Source organism: Elaeis guineensis, chromosome 12 (assembly GCF_000442705.2).
Source record: "Elaeis guineensis isolate ETL-2024a chromosome 12, EG11, whole genome shotgun sequence".
In the NCBI taxonomy this organism is placed as follows: Eukaryota; Viridiplantae; Streptophyta; class Magnoliopsida; order Arecales; family Arecaceae; genus Elaeis; species Elaeis guineensis.
The window spans coordinates 24,635,719-24,660,954 of NC_026004.2; the positions used below are offsets into that span (position 1 = coordinate 24,635,719).

At 37.7% G+C, this 25,236-nt stretch overlaps 1 protein-coding gene across 3 annotated transcripts; it reads right to left on the minus strand.

Annotated features, from left to right (window-relative positions):
* Positions 1–4,715: 4,715 nt before the first annotated feature.
* LOC105054641 (casein kinase II subunit beta-1) lies at positions 4,716–18,995 on the minus strand. 3 transcript variants are annotated; one of them, XM_010936207.4, is made up of 6 exons: positions 18,719–18,995; positions 18,322–18,604; positions 16,797–17,012; positions 6,700–6,809; positions 6,428–6,593; positions 4,716–5,076 (listed from the first exon to the last, which is right to left on the minus strand). In XM_010936207.4, the coding sequence occupies exons 2-6, from the start codon at positions 18,539–18,541 to the stop codon at positions 4,946–4,948; spliced, it is 843 nt and encodes a 280-aa protein (XP_010934509.1). In that variant the 5' UTR covers positions 18,542–18,604; positions 18,719–18,995; the 3' UTR covers positions 4,716–4,945. The 3 variants fall into 3 exon arrangements, with proteins under 3 accessions (XP_010934509.1, XP_010934510.1, XP_010934508.1); XM_010936208.4 differs by having other exon boundaries at positions 6,431–6,593; positions 16,797–17,015; positions 18,719–18,993; XM_010936206.4 differs by having other exon boundaries at positions 16,797–17,015; positions 18,719–18,993.
* Positions 18,996–25,236: the final 6,241 nt, after the last annotated feature.

Consider the following 25,236-nt stretch of genomic DNA (forward strand, 5'->3'; position numbering starts at 1 on the left):
AGCATGATATTGGTTGGGATCATGACGAGATGCTCTCGACTCATCATCACTGGAGATACAAATTATGCAATATAGAGTTCAAAGGAGGAGGGATGATTAAGTTGAAGTAGCACTTGACTGGTGGTTATCCTGATATAGCCATATACCGAAAATATCCACAGAATGTCTGACAGCTGATGAAGAAGCATTTTATTAATTTCAAAGTAGCGAAGAAGAGGACAAAGCAAAGAGGATGGAGGTGGACCATCGAGCCATAGAGCCACCTTTGTATCACTCCAAAGAGTCAGAGAAGGCCTCTGCTCTAAATGATGGAGGGATAGGATGAGCCTATCATTCAAGCGAGTCTGATGTTATTACCAGCGAAAGGAGATAGCCAAGTATAGAGAATGATTTGGGCCATCAAACTATGAATCAAGGTCCGACTATACAATCACTGGGGGAGGGTCTGAGTGCAGAAGGATCTCTTCAATGTGGGAGACAGTCAGTAGAGGCAGGCACGGTATTTTATTTATGCTGAGGGCTTTTGACAATAGGAGAAAGTCTTCCAGAGATATTCTGATGGGACCCACGATCTATGACTTGAATCCACAGGCTTTCTTCAACAAAATTGATAGTATGCTGAAGAAGAATAAGAAGAATCATATGTGGCGAGCTATTAGATCATAATTTTATTTCAGCCATATTTTAGTGAATGCAGCAGGCAACATATATTGTCACTGCTATTTTAGCCATACAGGCTGTTGATCTGGATATAGATCCTTCAAGATCTAGGAGCATCTACAGTGGACTTTTTGACACTAACAAAGAGGATCTACATAGATGGATTTCTTCTTATAAAAATAAATAGCCCACATATGAATGGATGGTGATGAATAAATTGTGATGATTGGATCGGTTCTACTAGACAGAGCATCATCAACTTCTTGACATATTATGATGAAAAATATTTTTTTCATAAGTCAATTAATGCTTCAGATAAAGTGCACGAGGCCATGTACATCCTCGGACTGATGGAAGAGGTGATTGATGTAGTAGGAGAGCAAAATATCATACAGATCATCATAAATAATAGGCTGCAGTATAAGATCATTAGGAAGTTGCTGATGGGGTAGCGACCACATATTTATTGGACCATATGTACTACACATTGCATCGATCTCATATTGATGGATATTAGGAAGCTTCGTAAGATACAGCAAATAGTGGACTCATACATGGGTCATGTCACTAATGCGGACATACACTATGGAGAGATCTTGAGACCGGATGTCACATAATTTGCTATAAACTATATAGCACTTGATAGCCTTTTGGACAAAAAGCAGTCTTGCATCAGATGTTTGTCAATACCGAATGATAGAAAAATAGATACACGAGGACCATCACTGAGGAAAGTCATGTGGAGAATTTGATGATTAGTCAGTTATTCTAGTAATGAGTCGATAAAATAGTGAAGGCTATCAAGCTATCATACAAGGTGTTTCGGATCGTGGATAATGAAAGATATCTTCAGATAGGCTTTCTGTATTACATGATAGAAAGAACAAAAAAACAGATCAATGAGATAGATTTGAAACATGCTCAAGAATACATCAGCATCATCGAGTGACGATGGGCTACCAAATGGGTAGAGACTTGCATATAGCAAGTAAGCATGAAATCAAAAATACTTTGAAAATTTTTTTGCTCTTATACTTGGATAAGTTTACTAAATTATTTATGAACTTTATCTACAGCTTACTATCTAAATCCGATATTCTAATACACCATATCTGAGATGAATATGGATAATGAGCTTTTGAGTACTTTTCGTAATGTGATATATAAGGTGATGCCCGATCCAGAAATCACAGCTATATATCTGCAAGAGATATATTAGTTGAACTAAGATATGAGCATTTAACTGAACCTGATTTTTAATTAATAACATATTTATTAACTTAACAAATATATTTTTTACAGATGAAATAGTTTAGAGAGAGCACAAATAGTTTTGGACTCCCAGTGGCTATTATAAGCAAACAAAGAATGAATCAAGATAAACTAGATATCAATAATATCGAAACTTTGTTGACATGACATTTTACTAATTTCATGCAATCTGAGATAATTTTTTTAATATTTTTGCAGTTGAATGGTGGATTCATTTTGGATAGTCCGTAAATAATTAGAAAGATGTGGCTATCCATATTCTTTTCTAGACAGTCTCCTCTAGTGGCTATAAGTATAATTGGTCAATTTTCGTTCTCATCCACAACAAGCAAAGAAACCATTTTACATAGAAATGCTTGAATGATCTTATATATATTTACTACAATCTGAGATAGAGACTAAAATGCATCTACAAAGAAGTACAACTAAAGTATACGGATTCGATGATAGATGATTATGCTCTTGATGATGAGGATTCAATGATCAGATGGCTTGTAGGCCAGCAGTAAGAGCTGAAGCTTGATGAGCCGAAATCTCCTCTACGACCAGCCAGTTTGATAGCTAAGAAAATTAAGGTGGATTTAGGATAATGGATAAATAGAAATATTTCGCATAAGATTCCAACTGATTAACCATAGTCTAAGAAACTATAGGGAAGATATTCATCACGTGACTCCATATCTAAGACATCCTCCTAGATATTTGAGTAAGAAATTTTTAGACAAAGCTGGTCATCTCGATCAAAAAAAAGCTATCCATCCTCCTAAGTACAATAAAGTCAATCATAAAGGGGCATAAGGGGAGGCCTAGCAACTGCTTAGTGAAAAGACAGAAAAAAGAAAGACTGTTGCAACCCCGATAAAAAGAGCAGAGTCAGCTCACTTAGATTCAAAGACTAGGGAGAGTGACGGCAATCTAATGATCACGAATCTGGTAGCTATGGAGGGAGTATAGGACAAGAGACTATAGTTCATAAGATGCAGCCACAAGATGTCTTCGATTCATCGATGAATCCCAGCATATACATGCCACACAGAATAAGGACTACAGTGCATGAACAGATAGAATCCATGAGGATACGATTTTATATAGGTGACGAGCTCCTAGAGGTCGTTCAGTATATGATGTAGCTATAAATGATCTCGCATATGAAGTAGGATCCATGGATGTATCAGGTTTATTCTCACATTATGGATCCTATTATCCATAAGCAGCTTGTGATCCATATGGATATGGATATGAATATGGTGCATCCGAAACATCGTTTTTCAATAGCTACTACCTTATATAGCCCGAAGTATCTTACATGTCAGATTTTGCTGTTGATATATTTGGATGGATCCCTCTATAGTCATACCATCAATCCGATGATACCTCTCAGAACTAGAGCTTGAACGAGAGATCTAAGATGTCCTATGATCCAGAGCATATGCCTTATGAAATGAGCATTCATGACTACAATACTGCTTGGCTAAAAGGATGGGTTAATGTTCCTCCTGATTATGTAAATAATTCAGATATCGACGAGCGTTATTGATACTCGACGAGAAACTATTTCAGTAGAGATCTTAAAGTTAGTACATTATACTTTGTAATTTGTATTTCAAATATATTTAATGAGTTATTTTAGATTTCTTTTATTTATTTTAGAATGATAGAAATATTATATAATATAAATAAATATTAATTTGAATCTAAAATCATTCAAAAAAAATTAATTGGATTGAAAAAAAATTGAAAAAGAAGAAATATGCCAGTGCAGAACTGACATGTTTTACCATACTGAGTATCAGTACGATACTGCACCGATCAAGAACCGGTATAGATCCGGATACCGATTCCAAAAATCTTGACCCCAAAGTTTATACTGTATAGATGTGATTATGATACACATCTAACACATGCCAACCATTTATCAAGCCGAGTTGGTTAAGGCTCCCGGTAAAGAAGCCATCATGCATTCAGCTTCCTGATGTAACCCCAGGAAATTTGAACTAGGATATAAAACTAGATAGACGTAGGACAATGTGAGGTTCAATTAACACCGAATTAACACCGAATTGGGTCGATGACGGGGTATGCAATTTATCAGCCTCTGGGACTCTTCATCCTAGGTTTGGAGCATTTGTAGGGGGCTAAAATACAGTAGGGGAAGAGAGGAGATAGACCAATGCTACCCTAGTCGAACAAAATACCAGATATGAATAGCATTGAAGATATACTATTAAATCTTGACGTTCCAACCAGCACAGACTGATGATGTGAGCAAGCTCAGTGGCCACTGCCGTGCCTTTCAGCAGCTGACCGCAATTTTTTTTTGGTTATATTCATCTTGTTTGCAGCTCCTGCCTAAATAGCATGGCTTTCCATAGTTAACTGAAAGGGTGAGAAGTCCCTCACTTCACCAGCATTACTTTAAAAAATAAAAAAGCTTGCAGCTCCGCATTTAATCTGAATGGTTGAACCAAAACCAACTAAAGTTCTGATGGAGAGAAGAAACGAATGAAACCTATAATATCAATATCCATAGTACTTATCAACAGCCAGCATATGATGTCTGCTGCCATCGTAGGTGCTCTAGATGCTAGCAACGAGCACAAGCAGGAGAGCGTGCCACAATAATAATGCTGATTGACATATCTTGCTTTTTTTTTTTTTTTGAGGGGGTGAGTAGAGAGAGAGAGGGAGAGAGATTATGTATGCAAACATGCATCCAATCAATTATGGGCAGTACAGACGGTTACAACAATGAAGGCATGAAAATATTTCTCAAACCATGAAAATTTAAGAAGCCACTTTAGTTGCAGCTAATATCGATTAGAGCAATAGCTTCATTATAGCATGGTGAATAGGTCAGCACATTTCAGATGTTTCCTCAATATATAAAACTGGTAATTAGTTCGATCTTGCACTCTAATCACCTTGCAGCTTTGTACTTGCCAGAGTAACTCCTCTACAAAGTAGAATGATGAAGCTTATGAGCTGTTTATGATACAACATTCCACCTCCAACTTCACGGTTTGTGAATTTTAAAGCCAAATACTCTTGGGACATAACGCTGTGCTGGCTTTTGTGGCTTCAGGTGTCCATACGTCATCAGGAACAGATGAGGGAATGTGGTGCCAAAGTAAGCTCCATCAACATCTATACAATGTCAAGAAAAAAAATCCCATAAAAAAAGATAGCAAAAAAAGCAGCCTGATTTTCACTATTCACAAAGGGAAAAAAAAAAAAAAAGAAAGACCGTGAAAACTTTCCAGGACACAGGTATCTGTTGCAGAAACCTACAAATGATGAAATGGTTTAAAATGTCAAAACAAGGCCAAATGTTCTATCCATGGCTTCCTTAACATAGGGCTCACATCCATGCATTTAGGCAGCCCGTTATGCTAACCACTACATCTAACTTGGATCCTCAAGAATATCTAATGTGTGTGTGTGGGGGTGGGGGGGGGAGGGGCACAGAGAAAAGGAAGAGAGGGACGATTGAAATGATAAAAGTCTGGATTCCAACAGTGCAAAATCAACAATATGCAATCAAACTAGAGAATTTATACCACTGGTCAGAGCCTAAAACATTTAAATAGCAAGCACATGTTTTGTATATCTGCTACTTGTGCATCGACAGAAAGAAAACGTGGTTAGAATGGCAAGATAAAAAGTTTTGATTTGACTTTCAGCTTAGAAGCATCAATATACAAATCACAACCATGTGATTTAACACAGCAATCCATGGTCAACAGAAAGGAATGCCAATTAATATGGTCAACCAAGCACACAAACTTTACTCATACCATCCAAGTTGTATCTAAAGTCACAAGTTCAGAATTTGAAAACAATTAGGCTAGGGTCAAAGATTCAGATTTAAAAAAAAAAAAAAAAAATCAAACTAACTTGTCGAAAGTCTGAAATGAGTTCAGAATCTTCAGATAGATGGACACTCAAAAAGAATTAAGGGGAGAAAACTACAGAAATTTTTAAAATGTAGCATGGATGAGGCAAGAACTATAATGATAGCAAAAATACCATTACCAATAACAATACATAGCATCATTGCATTGTAATCCATAAATATATAGCATGAATTGTTCATGTATAAAATGAAAAATCCATTTATAACTTAAGAATCATTGAATAATGCTCGAATAGTTCGATTAAACAAAAACCATTAAGAGACTCATTTGGCTAACAGAAAATCAAGAATAATTTTATAATTTTCCAACAAATCAGAGAATATTGTTACTCTTTTTATGCCCTTGATGCATAGGTATGAGACAACAAGGAAGTTATTTTTTTCCTAAAAGCATCTTAAGCAATTAAATCAGAAGAGATGATGTGGATCCTCAATGTAAATGGCTTATCTTTGATTTTACGTTGATAGGTTTCTTATCCGACAAATTCAGATTCTAAGTGCATGTGCGTGTAGAGACAGATTTATTTATTTCTTAATGCAGAAGTTAAAGGTTTGAAAAATATTGATAAATTGAAAGGATACTGCCTTGGTACTTAGATCTTGGGTAGTATATGTCTTCACACTTTGGACAGTAGATCTTCACAGTACTAGATCGAGGAATGTCTGATTGCCCAACTGGAAGGCAGGGCTGACCGCAGCAATAAACTCTAGGGCATCTTCCAAAATCATAATTCTTGTATTTTTCTAACTGTAAAAGTAGCCAGTCAAAGTAGTCATTTTCAAGCCAACTAGGACTATCAAATGCAACGAGTAGACTAAGCCAAACAGTACATCAAAGCCAAGTGAGACCCTACCATTGCAGCCATTCCTTTACTGGTCAGTATGTATCTTACATGAATCAGACCATATAACATCTCTGCTGCTGATTCAACCAACTCATTTTGTTCCTCAGTAAACATATCCCCTGCCCATTTGCATTACCAAAACCAATTGTAATTATTAGACTGTAAAGTTACATAGAAACACACACATACAAACACACAGTCCTGGCATTTGCTTATCATATTAAACAAAGTGTCATATACTACATTTTGACAACAAATAAGGTACAACCAGGTCTGCCCTGTTAGTGGGCGTGGCATGTGTTATTTTTTAATAGTTAAAAATGCCATAGCTGTTTACTTGCAAATCTTAAAAGGTTGTCATCAATGAGTTGAACAGTCTATGACAGAGGAAACTGTTCATATAACTGACCCTAAAAAATGTTAAACAGCCATGAATGTAAAAATTTGAACACAGCCCTGTGCTGGGAAAGCAAATAAAAGACCTAGAACAAACCATTGATGTAAGACAAGCGATTCTAGAATACATACAAGACCAATTAATTGATAGAAATCATTTAATAACAATAATAACAATAATGATGATGATGAAGATGACGATAATGATTTAACTCTAGCATTTGTAAGTTCCAAGAGACACTGCATTAAACAAAATTTATTTGGTCACTGGCATGCGTAACAATTTCAAGAGAGACTAAAATGAAAAAGAGTTTAAATGAAGAAATATGATCATTTGTTTAAGGCTCTTGTAAAAGAAAAAATGCCTAGAGGAAACAGCATATAATTCTACAAGCTGTGAAGCTTAAATATTTTTGTTAGTAAAAGCCACAATAAATGGAATCATAACCTGAAATATAGTGTCTGCAATGCAACTGTATGATAAGATATAGACCAAGTTGCAATGTTTTAACTAGCAAAATAATCTACTGGCACATGGATGTTATGAAAGATACATGCAGTCCATGCAATCACACCAAACAACTATAGCTTAATGGGTGCATAAAAAGTCAAATATGAAGGCTTTGACATAAGAGAGGCACACTACAACAAAAAATGCCATGATGAAAATAATATGCATAACGTAATTACAGTCATCAAACCTTGTCCCAGATATTTGCATTAGCTTCATGGATCCTCATTCACCAAGCATTCTTGTTTGCACCACCCCAAATACAATTTCAAGCTTTCCATATGCTTTTCACAACTTCCAATTCTATTACCTACGGTCTTTCACTCATTTCTAATACACCCTTCAATAGTCAACACATTGACGGCGGAACCATCTCGAACCATCCAGTCCGGAGTGTGCTGAACCATACCAACAGCAGACCGAAATGGTTCCAGCATTTGAAACGAGACACTGGTGAGGATAGAAGGATGGAGAAGGAAAGAGAGAAAAAGAGAGGGGGGAAGGAAGGAGAAAGGAAGGCCGAGGAGGCCACTTGAGGGCTGCAGAGGGCCCCAGATGATCGAAGGTGCAGGGGAGAGGAAGAATTAGAGAGAGGGAGAAAGAGGGGGCGAGGGAGGGAGAAAGAGGGGGGGGGACAGGTGGTGGCCACTGGAGGGCCACGGAGGCCCTTGGAGGACCTCCTCCAAATGGAAACAAGGGTGATGTCCCTGTTTCAATCGTATTTTATTTTTTTGGCTGACTCATAATGGAGACGGCAATAAGCCACCCTTGTTTCAATCTTTTTTTTTTTTTGCTAACTCATAGTGAAGATGATAACCCTGTTGCCAGCTTTACTTTGGCAACAAGATTCCTGACATCATTGTAAGTCAACAGAAAATAAAATACGAACAAAACAGGGGTGAGTTGCCTTTATTTTAATTCGGACGAGGTCATCCAAGGGCCTCCCTGGCCCTCTAGTGGACATTACCAGCCTCCCCACCCTCTTTCTCTCTGACTCTCCCTCTCCCCACTCCTCCGATCATTTGGGGGCCTCTATAGCCACCGTCAGCCTCCCCACCCTCTCCCTCTCCTGCTATCTCTCTCTCTTTTTCTCTCTCCAATTCTCCCTCTCTTCCACTCTGTTTGCTATGTTCGTTCAGGCTAAACAAGGAAAGGCACGGAGGTATACCAAACCATGCTGCTGGCCAACCGATACGAACCACAGTACCGGCACAGCCAACCTTGCCTCAACACATAGTTAAGTAATCTTGCTTACTAAAACCCCCTCATATCTTTGTTGTACATGCCCATTATCATCTTAATCAGTTCTCCATTACTTTACCCTTAATTTCTGCATCTCTTGTGGCTCCTTCAATTCTTGTTTTTCACTAAATGCATCATAGATTTACAACATATCCATCTCAAAATTACAATACTACTACATCTAACTTGTTTCCTTACGCTGTCTTAGCCAACATTCTAAGAGATATAATATTGCCAAACTTACTGCCGTTGCATAATTATTTTCTATACGCCTCAGGCAAACCAGGAAGTAATCAAACAACACTATCTCGGAACTATTCTAGGAAGTAATCAGCTAACATTTTTCCTATTATAGGAAAATGCTGCTTGGAATTCTAAAGATCAATACCTATACTCATGCCTTCTAGGCCTCAAGATCAAACTTTCACCGAAGATGGCAGCACCACTCAACACTAGGCAAGTTAAGCTAAGTTGTCATCTTTCTGCTTTGCTAACAGCTCAAGGATCAATCTTAAGATGGTCATTGCAATACAAGTAATAAGAACTCAAAAGCCTATCATTTTGTCCAATTTTAGTTGGAATTCACTACTTGTAATATGAAATCCTGGTGAGTCAACATGTCCTTGATCTTGTTGATGTTGATAGAAGAATCTGCCACTTGGTCCTATCCTAAGAAGTACATAAGCTCAGGATTTTGGTCTCAAATTTTCTGAACATCCTGAATCATTGATGTGCCACATATCCTACAAGGGATCTGACACTAATCAATATCTATTAAAAAAGGTATGAAATAGGAAGGTAGATGTCCTGCAACCCTACAGCCACATCAACCATATACTCTTCACTGCCATGGTTAAATAATTTCTGCCAAAACATATGATCAATGTGAGTTGATTATAAGCATCAAGAGTTGAAGAAGAGTAAGCATCATAGAAGTGGTCCTTGAGCAAAGTTGCTAGAAGATGTGGAGAACCAAAGAAGGCCTCACTCTTTGCTACATCAGTAAAGCCCTCATACAAATAAGCTAATATTCATTGAACCAAAATAGATTTCGAACTTATGCATCAAATGTCCCCCAATCATGAAAAGATGAATAACCTAACTCACGGCTAATTCCTTAATCAAAAACATCTATGGTGAACACTAAAACCAAAGATATTAAGCAAAAACTGAAGGAGATCTTGAAGGTCAATAGGGTTACGTGTTACATATATGTGGCTTAATCTATTCTCAAATGGGTGCATCATCCTCTCCTTGTAGTATGTGCAATTGATTTATTGCCACCTCCAAAACAAATGGAGGCCTCTAGTTCCACCAATCTTAGCTTATTTGTACAAGACCCTTACTACTGCCGCACAAGGATTTTTTGGTTGTCCACATCTTCTAGCAACTTAGCTCAAGTACAACTTCTCCATAGCTCATCCTTCTGTGACTTCAGATGCCCTTAATCAATTTTCTTGTAACCATACTGTATGGCAAAAATTCTTTGACCACATAAGCGAGTACATGGTTGATGTGGCTCCAGTGTTGAGGGATGTCTACATCCCCATTTTAGACGACTCTAAGTGCATACTGATTGGTGCAAAATCCTTTCTAACATACATGACATAGCTGATGTTTCAAGACAATCAGAATTTTTTAGACCAAATGCCCTAAAGCTCACATACTTACCTAGAACCCCATGTGGTGGATTCTTCTTTTGATGTTTGCAGGTTCAAGGATGTGTTCACTCACTAGGAATTTCACGTGGTAGAGTAGCAGACCACAACTAATATCGAACTCATTACAAGCTATCAAGATCTTATTACTTACAGCTGCATTGTCATGACCATCTAAAGCTGATCCTCCAGCCATTAGCATAGGAGAAACAAAACAACCTAGACTTCACGCATCTAACTTCCACAAGTGCCATCACAGTGAAGATTCAATATTGAGGGCCAGAAGGTGTCAAAACAAGCCTCGACCTAAAAAACTTCTAAGCATGTGTTTTCTTAGCTAGAAAACATCAGTCAACAAATTCCTAGATCAGTTCCTAGAAAGTGTACGTGATCAATGTTAGTTGACTATTTCCTAGTTTGCCTTAGTTAAGCATTAAAAAAATGGATATATAGTTATGCAGGGTTTAAAAGTTCGCTTGCATAAATAGAACAATAAGACTTAATAACACAACATCATATCCAAAAGTATGAACACTAATATTTGTGTCATCTTTTTTTTGCACAAAAGCTGTTTTCATGTTTTTGATAGCAAAAATCCTAGCATCCAACAATTCAGTTGGTCTCCTAACTTCCACTCAAATCTGGTGGTTAATGTGCCCCCTCGTGATGATGTCACCTAGGTTCCTAGAGGTTTTGAATTTAGATAGCAGTAGCTCTACCATCCAAAGATTTTGGTACCGGGCTTCTTCCCATCTAAATTGGATGGTTTAAACCACTGTACCTCTCCTAATCTTCCTCACTTTCTTCCTCCTCCACTTTACCCCTCTTCTTCCTCTTTTTCCTTCTTCAATTTTCTCTTGTTCTCTCCTTTTTCTTCTTCCTTTCTTCTTCTCTTCTCACCAAAGACCTCCTCCCCTTTCTTCCTCACTTTCTTCCTCAACTTTACCCCCCTTCTTCCTCCTTTTTCTTCTTCCATTTTCTCTTGCTCTTCTTTTTCTTCTTCCTTTCTTCTTCTCTTCCCACCAAAAACCTCCTAGCAGGACATCCACAAGACACTGCAACGAGATACCATCCGACGTGTCAGGACAAGGCCATCCTACCATTGTCACAGCATCCTAATCAGCACGTCCTAAGACTAGGACATTCTCCATCCCAAGTGTCTCGACGGGGCAGAACAGTGGTGTGTCCTGCTCCATGCGCAAATCAGGACAGCTCCGTCCCATAGAATCTAAAACCTTGATACAAGGATGAGCCATTGAAGCCAAGTTGCCAAAGGATGTAAAGGGATCAAAGAAGGCCTCACAAACTAGGATCACTTGGGAATAAATTGATTGCATAGGTTATCAAGAATGCATGAAGTGCCCATTCAGCAAAAAAGAGGCTAACAAGGTTCGCCGTCTCGACACTGGGCCCCATACTGGTGCCAATTTATTACGGTGTTGGTATAGGGCCAGTTTGCCATACCGAATGTCGGTATGCCCTCCCCACCATGTATCGATACCAAACCAATATGATATGGTACGCAACATGCCGTCCGATTAGGTACAGTATGGCTAACCTTGCGCTAGCATACATGTAGCATGTAACCCTACTTACCTTCAAAATCCCCTTCCACTCATTCCTCAACATCTTTGGTTTTAATGATCAGCATAGATGCTTGAGATTTAGCAATCAGCCACAAATCAATTCTCCATTTTTCTACAACTGGGGAAATTTTTTATAACACAATCCAAATCAAAAGATGTCATAAGATAAGCTGTTTGATACTTCATCAGATTCAAGCCATTCCTAGAGTAAACAAAGATGTCTAACATTGGTGAAGCATCCTTTATAAGCACAATCATCTCCCAGATGCCAAAGAAGATTTTTGTCCTTGGGTTCCACCTCTTTATTGTAATTGTTATTAATAGCCAGTTCCCAACCACCGTAACACTCTTCCTTGGCTCCACCATGAGTCCACCATCCAAATAAATTGACTTCTATGCATGCTTCGACCAAAATCAACCACCTAATCCAAAAGGCTTAAGTGGTTGTCGCCGTGCATCATAAAAAGAGTCTCAAAGAAGAATATTTAGGAAAAAAGTAATAACACCATTCATCATTCAATACCTGAAAATCAATATGATTATCCAGATCCCCCAGGATTACAGGGGCTCTTGTCATGGGAACCGCCATGCATGAGAGAGCAACTCATCTCTCATCTACCCAGGAGTCAAAACCTCTCAAAGGGATGACCTAAGAACCAAGGACCAAAAGTACTAGAAACAATTGTTGAAGAATCACTCGTTGTAACTCCAAGACCGAGTTGTGAGAAGAGCCCACAGACCTTAAGCCTATTCAGCCAATTTCACTTACAAATAAACTTCATTTACAGCATGAACTAACCTATGAAAGAAATTTGCAGAAATAAATTATATGGCCGGCACTTGGCCATCCAAAATTTCAGGCTGGCTGGGAACCAAGAAGATTTCGACTCTGATGCTGATTCTAGGTCCAAGTTTTCAAAAAAGTGGGGTTCTAAAGAATGTATCAAACATACAACAACCTTTTGAGCTTCGGATGATGGCTCAAACAAATTGAGTTTTTTAAGGATTTCCAAAACAACACAAAACAAAGATGAAAAAAGAAAAAGGAATAAAGAAAAAACAGGGAAAAGCAGACAATAAAGATGACTTCTATTTAGAAATTAAACCTATCTCAAGCCCATAAGAGAGAAGTTTCGCTTACAAAAAAATCATCTCCTAAGGAATGCCACTTCAAGGGTCTAGAGTTGAACGACCATTTCCAAAACATGCATAATTCTTTGAGTTCCAGATTCTTTTTTGATTTTCAAGTTCTTAGCATATAACATGCACTTTTGTTTCCCAATTCTCAACATTCAGCACCAAGGCATGCCTTAATGACATGGTACTCAAGAACATATCTCTCCACTTCATCCAATTGGCTTTAATCCTAGACGTATATCTTCATCCATCTCTCCATTCTACTAGGTCACATCTTCAATTCTATTTTTGCCAAGGATGTAAGCATCAATGTCATTGTCTGGCATAGCATGTGCAATTCCATGCCTATAGACAAGTCACATTGCACCAAAATGAAAAATGGACTTCTTGCCCTTTTTTTTTTTTTTTTTTTTTTTGAAAACTAATTTGGAGATTCCATGCCAAACTATGATAAGATTCAATAGTGATCCAACAAGGTAATTGCTAACTGACATGGACCAACACTTTAAATGCACCATTTATGCACATTTCTTCAAACCCATTAAATTACCTTTCTTGAAACCCTTTCTCAAAGTTAATAAAGACCCTATATAGGCCTTTTTCAATTTTTTATATTTTTATATCTATTGGATATGTAGGAAAATAACCTCCATTATTAACCTCTTTGACATAAAACTGTATTGGTTCTTTCAGACTATCATCATGTTTTCTAAACTTTTTACTCTTTTCAATAAGTTTCATTTTTTTAATGAATATAATACCTATAGTTGGAGAAAGATATTGAGGTAGGGACATGATAGTAAAGTCTTTAGAGGCTTGTATCTTGGATAACATTGCTGCCAAAACCCTGCCCAGAAGACAGAAACACTTACTTCAAATTAACACTTGCTCTAAATAGTGTATCTAAAACACAATCCTAGTAACATATTTCATGCATAGTGGCTCCTTGATTTGATTTTATAAATAAAAGAAAATAATATGCCAATAAATACCAAGTGCCTAAGTCTGCTCATCATTAATATAGAAAGCTCCTAGTCTACTTATGGAACCAAATAATCCTATCAAGAAGAAAATAAATTCTGATAGGAGTTTAAGGTATAAAAGAAATGTTTAAAAAAATAAAATTGTGTCACTAAATGAGGCAACATGAGGCAAGAGAGCAGCCCGCCAAGCAACCAAGAAGCCTAGGAATAGACTTGTAGTATAAGCTCATGAAACTATATGGTAACCCTGTAGAGCACCTCTTGGACCTGGAAAGAATCTGAAGGAAAGGTGAACAATGTCTGTCATGAACTATGTTCGTCTCTAAGGCATAACACTAAAACAAAACAGAGATGCCCCTCTTTCTTTTGCAGTTCATCTTAGCCTGGATGAGGAAGTGGAGTCAATTTCATTTAAGACATTTAATTATAGTTATATTTCAAGGCATGTGGATAGATTGACTTAGTCTAGATTCTGCAGTAACAGAAATGTAATATCATGCATCAACAGAAGTTCAATGACACTTAATAAGCCAACTGCATTGTCAGAAAACTCTTCAACCACACGAGACTGGCAAGAGCCACTGCTTAGTGAAGTTATTGTCACCAAATACACTAGGATGACCAAACCACTCTCTAAAGTTTTTTCCCTATTTGTCATGCACTAGTTTTAATGAAAAATTTATCAAACTATTCATGATTTTGATTGGTTGAACAATTTGCTGATTCAATAAACCAGGCAAATACAATAACACTCATAATTAGTTTCAACTAGTTATAGGCCAAATTGGCCAAAACTACCAAAAATGCACCAAAATCATTTCAATGAACCGGCCAAACTAATGTAAATATAGTTTCAGATTTTCAGGGATCCATTACATGGAAATGGATTTGTTTTGGTCAACACTTCAAATCTCATCCATAAGATTTGGTAGGGAGCTTAGAGATTTGAATCGTTTATTCTAGAAGATGCGACCAAATCTAAGCCATTAATTGCCTATTAATAGCAAAAACAAATTACATGTTTATATGAAGTGTATATCTGCCTTATTATCCAACAAGAAATTAGTGGACATTGTTCATGGGCATCTTTTGAAGTTTCAGCCAGAACTCCAAATCTGAAACTAGAAAATCTTGGTTTCAACCAAAATTGCCAAAAAAACTAAAATGTCATTTTAAAATACTTTAAAATGATCTAATTTATTTGTATAATTTTAGTTCTCTTAAATGTTCTTCTAGCTAATTGTCATTGACACTTTTTGGAGTCCTATAATATCTCATAGAAGATATCAAAACTACAGCATCACTACAACCATGTAAACTTCCAAAAGCAAAACATAGTTTTGTTACCTGGAAATTTGCATCCAGCTCCTAGAATCCATGTCAGACAGTTGTGCAAATTGAATATGCATTGGACCGTTGGATGGTTATCATTTTTTTTTTGGCCGCAGCCTTTAGAAATAAGCAGAGAGGTGGAATCTTGAAAACATGAGTTGAATTGGCTATGATCATGTTAAATATGAGTTTTGTACTTTTCAGAGATTGGAAGATTAGTTATTAGAATACCTTCTCAAAATTTCAGTTTTCTAAAATCCTTAAGCTAATGTGGAAGCTCAGATGAGAAACATATATTGGAAGACCTTAATAGGTAATATCTTTAAATATCATCTTTCACAAAATATTCATTATACATATTAGTTAAAATTATTTTTTTCGACACATTCCTGTATCTCCCTTATTTCCTCTTGTTGAGTCTTGGACACGTCCAAATCCACTTGTTTGTGTCCATCCAACAGTTACTTAGACTTCAAAAGGGAAAAGCAAAACCAAGTTTTCAAACCTTGTGTCAAAGTACTTGAGCCATAAGTGCACGATTGGTCTCCAACCTACGAGAAAAGAAGGCATTATAGGCTGTAACATATAATTTATTCAATTTTCCACTCATATAGTTATAGGCAAGGTCTGAGAGTTGCTTTTTATTTTCTTAAGGTTTCCTCTAGTGGAGGGCTGCCTTGATATATGTGCATATATGCACATGCATAATGTTATGAACAAGGTTTTAGACTTTACCCTTTTACTTTTTAGGATTCCTTTGGTGGTAGGCTGTCTTGATGTACAATAATCCATCCAGTCAGTCTGTCCGTTTATCAATTAGGCATGGATTCTCATTCAATGAACTATATTGCTTTTACTTTCTGATAACTTTTTGATGGTTCTAAAAAATGAAACCCAGAGCAAGCTAGGAAACCAACAACTATATATCCCGAGTTAATGTCAACGCCTGAAGAAATGCAGTCTAGAAATTGTAGGTGGGATCTACTGATAATGAAATGCAAGCGAAGAAACAGTTTATGTATTAAAACAACAATGATGATGAAAATGATAACAACAAGCAATTAAAAGTCAACATACATGCAAATCAAAATGCTTAAAGAATTTAAAAAATGCTCTCAAGGAACCAGAGTCTATGAAGCTGCAAGCACTCAAGAGTTTCATGCTGTAAGAGCGATATAATGTCCCATTATGTTAAAATTACAGATAGAATCCTTCATAAATTAAAATCCTATGTAAAGACTAAGGACACATTTATGCATACCGTGAGAGGATTCCACATCCAAAATCAGATCGAGAGCATAGTCATAGTAAGGAACCTGGCTGCTTAGCCCACAAAGATTGAAGTCATCTTGTATGTACTCATCATCAACTTCACAAAAGAACTCATTCCCTCTTAGGTTACAGAACCATGATATCCAAGATGTGTCCTCGCCATCAGAACCACTAACATCTGACTCTTCACTTTCTGTTTCAGATTCTTCTGACGAAAAGGAAACAGAAAAAAATAAATAAATAAATAAATGGATTATAAGAAAGCTCTGAATGACAGCATGGCCACATTTTAGGGCACAAAGCTTGAACACATCATGCACATTATTGAGATGTGACTTGATTTTCTGAACTCTTATTTTTGAATTGTCAAAATCTCTCACCGGTCATCAAAGTAGACATCAATTTGTAACATGGTCAAAACCAAAGTTTTACATCCCAGCGGGATGGGGGGTGTTCCGTCCCGTTCCTATGAGAAAACAGAGCTCAGGACTCTAAAACCCACTCATGCAGGGAGAGAAGAAAAAAAGAGGAAAGAAGGAAATGAAGGAAAGATAAAGAAAAAGAAAAAAAATGAAAGGAAAGAAGAAGAAAAATGAAAAAAAAAAAGGAAGAAAGATGAAAAAGAAAGAAAAAAGAGACAAAAAAAAAAGATAGAGAAAAAAAAAGAAAAGAAGGAAAAAAAAAGAAAGAAAAAAAAAGGAGAGAAAGATGGAGGATATCCACTAGGATGCATGACTAGGATGGTTGTCGGGACGGGACAAGACAGCGAGACGACCCATTCCATGGAGAAACTGGGACACCTTTGTCCCATGGGATTAAAAACTTTGGTCAGAACAATGTTGTGGCAGCTTCAAAAGTAATATCTATGTGTTATAAATTATGCATGTAACTGAAAAATAAGCACACTTGAATTATCACAGACAATAGAAAGAAATGTCTTGGTAAATCATGGGCATCCAAAACTTATAAATTCATTCTGCTGCACAAATCTTCTATAACAAATAAACCAAAAAAAGTGTTTTTTCTCTATTTATTCTTCTTTACATTTTTCTCATAAATTACACTAAAAGCAATCTAAATTTATGCAACAAGTGAAGTTCTGATCCTCGTCTTTGATGAACCTAAATTATGCCCAGATCCTGAAAGATATTCTTAAAAAACAGAAGGCATTCAAGTTTGCGTTAATGGATAAGAATATTAACCTTGAAGAAGTTCTTGTTTGTGAACTACATTAAAAATTTATGACCTAGACTTCTTCCTTGCACTATACAATACAATGTACGGCAGCCAAATAAATCAGAAATTAGCACGAGAATATATGTTACTCTCACTTGTGTGGAGAAACCATCCAATCAAACTGTAAATAGGGAAGAACTTCATCTAGAGGCCCCTTTTGGCTGATACACAAATTATTTTCTTTTAAAGTTCCAATTTTTCTGTCTGAAAGCCTCGCATGCATAAATATGGATTAAAATCAAAAGATCTCCAGGAGACTAGAGGGAAAATAAGGCAACCATTGGAAAGAGGGGCAGAGCGCTGGTTCCTGTGGTGGTCCGGCTGCTTTCCCGCAGAGGTGGACGGCACGGAAAGCCTCTCCTTCTCCCTCCCGTTCAAACCCCTGGAAGTCGACGGCGACGATTTCTCCAGGTTCTTGTCTAGGGCATCATTGATCCGCTTCCGGTCGAGGGTCCCAACCTCCAGCTTCGACCCACTCACTCCTCGGTCCCTGTACATATTTTCCCCCCCTTTCAGTCCTCGCTACCCTTCGTCGAACCTCAATCCCCTCGCTCCGCCATGCTATTAAATCGAAACAAAATCAAAAAATTTGGAACCTTAGGTCACTTAAGCAGCCGATTCAAAAGAAAGAGAGCAAAATATGCTCAGAAAAAAGAGAAAAACGAAGAAAATCACCGAATCGATGGCAGAATCCCCTAGATTTGGGGAAAAGTGGAAAATCGAGGTAGAAACCCTAGATTTTGGTATAGACGGAGGAGGAGGGGGCAAGAAGGATTAGGGTTTTAGAATCGTGAGGGAAGCAGATGAGAAGGGGAGGAGAGGGGAAGAGAGCCGAGCCTCGTGGACGGCTGGAATGGCCGGAATTGCCGCGTGGAGGAGAGCACGAGAAGAAAGAGGGGAAGCAGGGAGGAAATGGTTAATATGGAAATGGTGAGGGCTGTTATTGTTAAAGAGGCGTCACGCAAGCCCATGATATTATCTTTTTGTTGCGGTGAATGGCTTTAGTAGCTGTGCAGGGTAAACACAAGGTTTGATTGGTTTGTAAAGCACAAGGTTTTCTTGGCTTGTTTGTTTCAAATATGTTGAACGATCGGTTGCTTCTCCAAGGAATAGATAACAAAAAGGTGATAGGTGATAAATTAAAAATTCTTATATACGTATATATAATTTTTATTATATAGGAGCATTTATAGTATATTGATTTTGGGCATATAAAATCTATGATTTTTTTTGTGAATTAATATTTTAAATATTTTTTATCAAATGCAACGACTTAAATTTATAATTTTAAAATCCAATATTTAAATTCCTCAAGTAGATATGAACTACTTTTTCTCTATATATTTTAACTACAAACAAATATACATATGTGTTGTGACGTAGGAGGGAAGACATCATTAATCTATAATGATTGTAAGTCAGAGGAGACTCTAACTTATATAGAAAGGGATTATCCACCCCATATGAAGTATTTTTTGGATTAGAATTTAGAAGAAAAAAATGATGAGGTCCATGATTTAAAGCGGACAATACCTCACATACCGAATCATGAATCCTTCGCTACAACAATGACGCACCAGGAAAAAGATTACTTTTGCGACAGTGGGGTCACACAGACTCCTCCTTAACTTCGCTACAACAGTGATGCACTAGAAAAGAGACCACTTTTGCAACTATGGGATCACATAGACTCCCCTTAACTAGGAGGCTACGGTAAAAATAAGAGCTTGTTCTTTTAAGGATAAAAAATTTATCTAAAAATCTATATTTTTCTAGATAAATATTTTTTAAGTAATATTTAGACAGAAAAATAATTTATCCATAATCTTTTATATATTGAAAAATGACTTAAGAATTTATTACTCATATTTTTTTACATTACTAATTTTCTGGATAAGTTGTTAAGATCTATCTATATTTTTCATAATACTCTTTATTATATAAATATTATTATATATAATAGTATATATATGATATATTATATTATAATATATCATATTATAATATTATTATTATATATTATAATATATTATATTTTCATATTATTATATTATAATATATCACAATATATTAATATTTTATTTTATTATTATATATTTATACAATATTATTATATATAATAATATAATATATTATATTATTATATATATTATTATAATATTATCTTATTATTATATTATTATATAGATATTATTATATATAATAATATAATATATTATTATATTATTATATATTATTATTATAATATATTATAGTATATTATAATATATTATGTTAAGATCTTATATTAATATAATATAATATATATTATTATATAATAATATAATATAATATATATTATTATATAATAATATAATATATTATATTATATTATATAATGATATATTATATTATAATATATCATTATATTATATTATTATTATAAAGTCAAGGATATATTAGGAATGAATTAAAAAGATTATTTTTTTGGTTTATGAAAAAATGATTTAGCAATCCCCTAGATGGCTAATATTTTTTTTCATTTCATGGCTAAATACTATCCATGATAAAGTAACTTATCCATCTTAAAAAGTACGAGAACATGAGTAAATTGGCTAATGAGAAAGTTGACCAACTTTTTTATGATATTTATCCACAAAAGAATAGACCCTAAAGAGGATGAGCAAGACGGACAATATCTCATATACAGAGCCATAAGTCCTTGATCGAACAATATATAGGATGGTACTAATTGCTACATTCATGAATAAACATATTTTGTAAAATGAAATATATAGGCAGAACTTAACCATCAAATTTAATCTAAAATATTAAAATTTAAATCAAATTATTATTTACTCAATATAGCTAATGTCAATTTATCTCTCCACTAAACATGGCCCCTCCTCTTGGCGCCCTCCCCCCACCCTCTCTCTCTCTCTCTCTCTCTCTCACACACACACACATGCATACGTGCGGGCACGCACACACACAATTCCCCACTGTCTACTTAATCTATCACCATCAATCCTTAACATCCATCTCTCCTCCATCTTCCCATACATTTTTTAATATTTTAAATATATTTAAATTTTGATTGAAATTTAATTTTTTTAGTTGATTACTTCATTTGCTATAAATATTTTATCATAAAATTTCTTTAATAGAACAAAGGGGTTCCCAAGACCCCCTTGGAATAAGAACAACCAATAGCATTCACTGAAGCCAGATCTACAAGAATAGGAGGAAAATATACATACCTAGTATACATAGGTCATTGCAATGCACCCTCTCCTACTAGCTAATATGCATATTTTTATTGGACTTTGGACGAGTAGGAGATGATTTGCCAGATAAGGACAAGATCTGTTGAGCCTGTTCATTTAAAGACTCTTATGATTCTTATATACTCTTGAGCCTGTTCATTTAAATGCCTGGGTTTTTAGATACAAATATCAAATAATAAATATTTTTTTGATAAAAAACAAATAATAACTATTTGATGCAATTTAGTATGGAAGAGAAAAATCCAAGAATCAATAGTAGTTGATTCCCGTGAAGTGTGATTCTTGAGCATTGGTAATTGGGAGAAACACATTGCCTTCATTCCCACACCCCTCTAAGCTCAGCAACAAGAGAGAGAGCATATGAAGGGGAGTAATTCCAGCAGCAATATTTCCACCAAAATAATTATTAATAATAATATTAGCAGCAAAACGCATATATAAATACTTAAGTTGGAGTGGGGGAGGGGGAGCACTCATCTAACAAGAATAGGGAATAAATATTAGAGCTCGTGGTCGTGGAGACACCACAGGTTTGGCAAGGAGTTGCAATGGGCACTACTGGTAGTATACTCTTTACTATAGCTAAGCGAATGACTCGGCATAGGGAACAAGGAAGCTCTGAAAAAGTTGAATGTTTTTCACCTTTTGAATCGTCCCAGCCATATAACAAAAAAAAGATCTCCTAAATTGTTAGGATTTGATGTCTCAAGATTCGATCCACACTGAGCCCACAATGAGATCCGCGACGACGAACGGAGTCCAACGAGTCCAAGATCAGTCTAAATGGAGATTGGATGAAGGAGATACGTTTGATAGAAGATGACACGACTTACGGAGCGATGGAGACCGGTGGTAGACTGGTGAAGCGAGCGAGCGCGGCGGCGTGCAGGACAGTTGCAAGCATGCGGCCCAGTGCGCAAACACACGGGCACGTGCGGTGCTCGGCCCAGGCTTGGGCGCACGCGCGCGTGGGCACGGACCAGGCCCAGGTGCAGCCCATGTGATTTTCCCATGCGGTCCATGCACGGTGCGTGGACTGGCGATCCATGGGGACCTGTGTAGACCGAACGAGCATTTTTCCTTTGTTTCATATGGTCCACCATGGATCGAAGGGTATTTTGGACTGGTTTCTCACAGTTTACAGCTATTTTCGTGGATCAGAGACTCATGTTGCATGATCAGATAGTTAAGATGGGAACTGATCTTGATTTGACTGCTAGAGAGGCAGTTTGACGTAAATAGGAGTCAGTTTCTGATCCGATTTGGGTTTCGAGATCTATAAACTCACTCTGTGGCAACAAAGACTGGTGGCTTTGGTTGTTCGATAGAGGACCGCAGCAGCAGATCGAGATGCACCGACAAAGAGCAGAAGCAAGGTGCTTCAAGCAAACTATCAGACAGCGGTCGCTTCAGAGGTTCAAGAGGGTCTTTCTAAAGAGAGTTTTTGTGTGTGAGAGTTTCTTGTGAGGGAGAGATTGGGTGTACAACAGTTGAGGATGTGATCTTCTCTTATAATTTTTTTTTTCATAGTGAAACTTGCATGTCCCGTGGAGATGAATTTTTTGGCTGATCCACGTATTTGATTGTTTCTATTTTTTTTTTCTTTCTGTAGAGATGGTGTTCTGGCCAGATATCTCCAATAAGTGGTATCAGAGCAAGGTGATACCAGGACGCAGATTGCGGCGGCGGTGAGCAAGATTGAAAATAGAGAAAACAAGCTAAATCAAGATGAAAATCAACAGAGTTGATGGAGAGAGCAATTTCTCCTTGTGGCGAGCAAGGCTAAAGGATGTGCTCATCCAGCAAGGATTGATCGATACTCTCTTGTGCAAGGAGAAGCTGACTATCATGAAGGTGCAAGATTAGAGGCGATTCCAGATGCAGACAGTAAGTACAATCTGTTTGTACCTAACGGATGAAGTGGTGAACCACGTACTTAGCAAGATTTCTCCAACGGTGCTGTGATCGAAGCTCGAGGAGTTGTATATGGTGAAGTCTCTCACCAATACCCTCTTTCTCTGGAGGCAGTTCTACCAGCTGCGGATGACTGAGGGACAGCATGCAGGAGCATCTCAATCACTTTCAGAAGATCATCATCGACCTCCTCAGCATTGACGAGAAAATTGAGGAGAAGACCAGAGTGCTGGTCTTGCTAGCATCGCTTTCTCCTTCGTATGAGTCTTTGGTGACTGCTCTTCTAGTGAAAAAGAGCACCATCAAGATAGACAAGGTCATTGTGGTGATTCTTCAGAACAAGATTCTCAGGTGGGAGAACCCAGCTTCGAGCTCAGATAGCAGCTCAGTTTTAGTGATTTTGAAAGGAGTAGGAGGTGATAGACGGAGCGATAGGAGATTGCGACGAGGGCGGTCCAAGTTCAGAATGAGGGACTTGAGTAAGATCAGATGTTATCGGTGTGATGAGTTGGGGCATCTAGCCAAAGATTGCTCTCAACTCAGAGATCAGATGAGGGCTACTACAGCAACGACCAGTAGCAAGTTAGAGGGTAATGTCTTGAAGATATCTGATGAGGTATCTATTTTTTTTCAACAGTGGATTTTAGATTCTGCATGCATCTATCATGTATGTTGTAGAGAGCAGTTCGACTCTCTGGAGAGCAGTGAGAGTATTGTTTGTCTGTCGGATGGATCGAACTGTGCGATCAGAGGCATCGAGACGGTCAGCTGGAGGATACATGATGGTGCAGTGAGAAAATTAAGGGAGGTCCGATACATATCCGATTTCAGACAGAATCCAATCTCACTGAGCAGACTGAATTCAAGAGGCTACGGGATGGTAGCTGGTGGAGAAATCCTGAAAGTATTGCGTGGTGATAGGATTATTCTGGAGAGAAAGAAGAGGACGAAAGGATATTACTATCTGCTGGAGAGCCCAGTGCGAGGTGGAGCTCCAAGTGAAGGTGGATCGAATACGAGATGCGAGACTCGAGAGGATAAGAGGCGACATCGCAAGGTGAAATTTCTATTGCCGCAGGATAATACCCCGAGTAGGTCTCAGGTCAGGAGGAGCACAGCATACGATGGAGATGGGATCGAGCGATCTGGCTCGACTCCCATGTCTGTCCATCCATGATCAGCAGGTGATGGCCCCAAGACATGGGGACAAGGAGATTCAGAAGCTCTCAGAGTTAGGATGAGGTCAAATATCGAGTTAAAATGAAGATTGTTAAGATTTGATGTCTCGAGATTCGATCCATACTGAACCCACAGTGAGATCCACGATGACGAACGGAGTCCAACAAGTCTAAAATCAGTCCAAATAGAGATTGAATAAAAGAGACATGCTCGATAGAAGATGGCACGACTTACAGAGTGATGGAGGCTAGCGGTGACCGATGATAGGCCAACGGAGCAGGCACACACGGTGGCACATAGCCCAGCGCACAGACGTGCGGGTGTGTGCGGTGCATGGCCCAAGCCCAGGCAGGTGCGCATGCGGGCGCAGCCCAGGCACAGGCGAGCCCGTGCGCAGGCGCGGCCCGCACGATTTTCCCATGCAGTCCACGCACAGTGCATGGATCGAAGGTCTATGGGGACCCATGTGGATTAGGCAGGCATTTTCCCTTGGTTTCATGCGGTCCACCATGGACCGAGGGGCATTTCGAGCTGATTTCTCATGGTCTATAGAGATTTTCATGGACCGCGAACTCATGTTGAGCGATCAGATGGTTAAGACGGGAGCCGGTCTTGATCTGGCGGCTGGAGAGGCAATTTGATGCAAACAAAAGTCGGTTTCCGATCTGATTTGGGTTCTGAGGCCTATAAACTCACCCTGTGGCAATAGAAACTAGTGGCTTTGGTTCTTCGATAGAGGACCGCAGCAGTAGACTGAGAGGCGCCAACAGAGAGCAGGAGCAGGATGCTTCAGGTAGACTATCAAGCAGCGAACAGCGGTCGCTTTAGGAGTTC

Bases quoted from the DNA above. Each gene is read 5' to 3' on its own strand.
- LOC105054641 (XM_010936206.4), bottom strand. From the start codon at position 18,541: ATGTACAGGGACCGAGGAGTGAGTGGGTCGAAGCTGGAGGTTGGGACC. The intron at 6,810-16,796 runs GTATGCATAAAT...GCAAATGGGCAG, and splicing joins GGATGTGGAATCCTCTCACG to GGGATATGTTTACTGAGGAA. The intron at 5,077-6,427 runs GTATCCTTTCAA...GACATTGTATAG, and splicing joins AAGATCTAAGTACCAAGGCA to ATGTTGATGGAGCTTACTTT.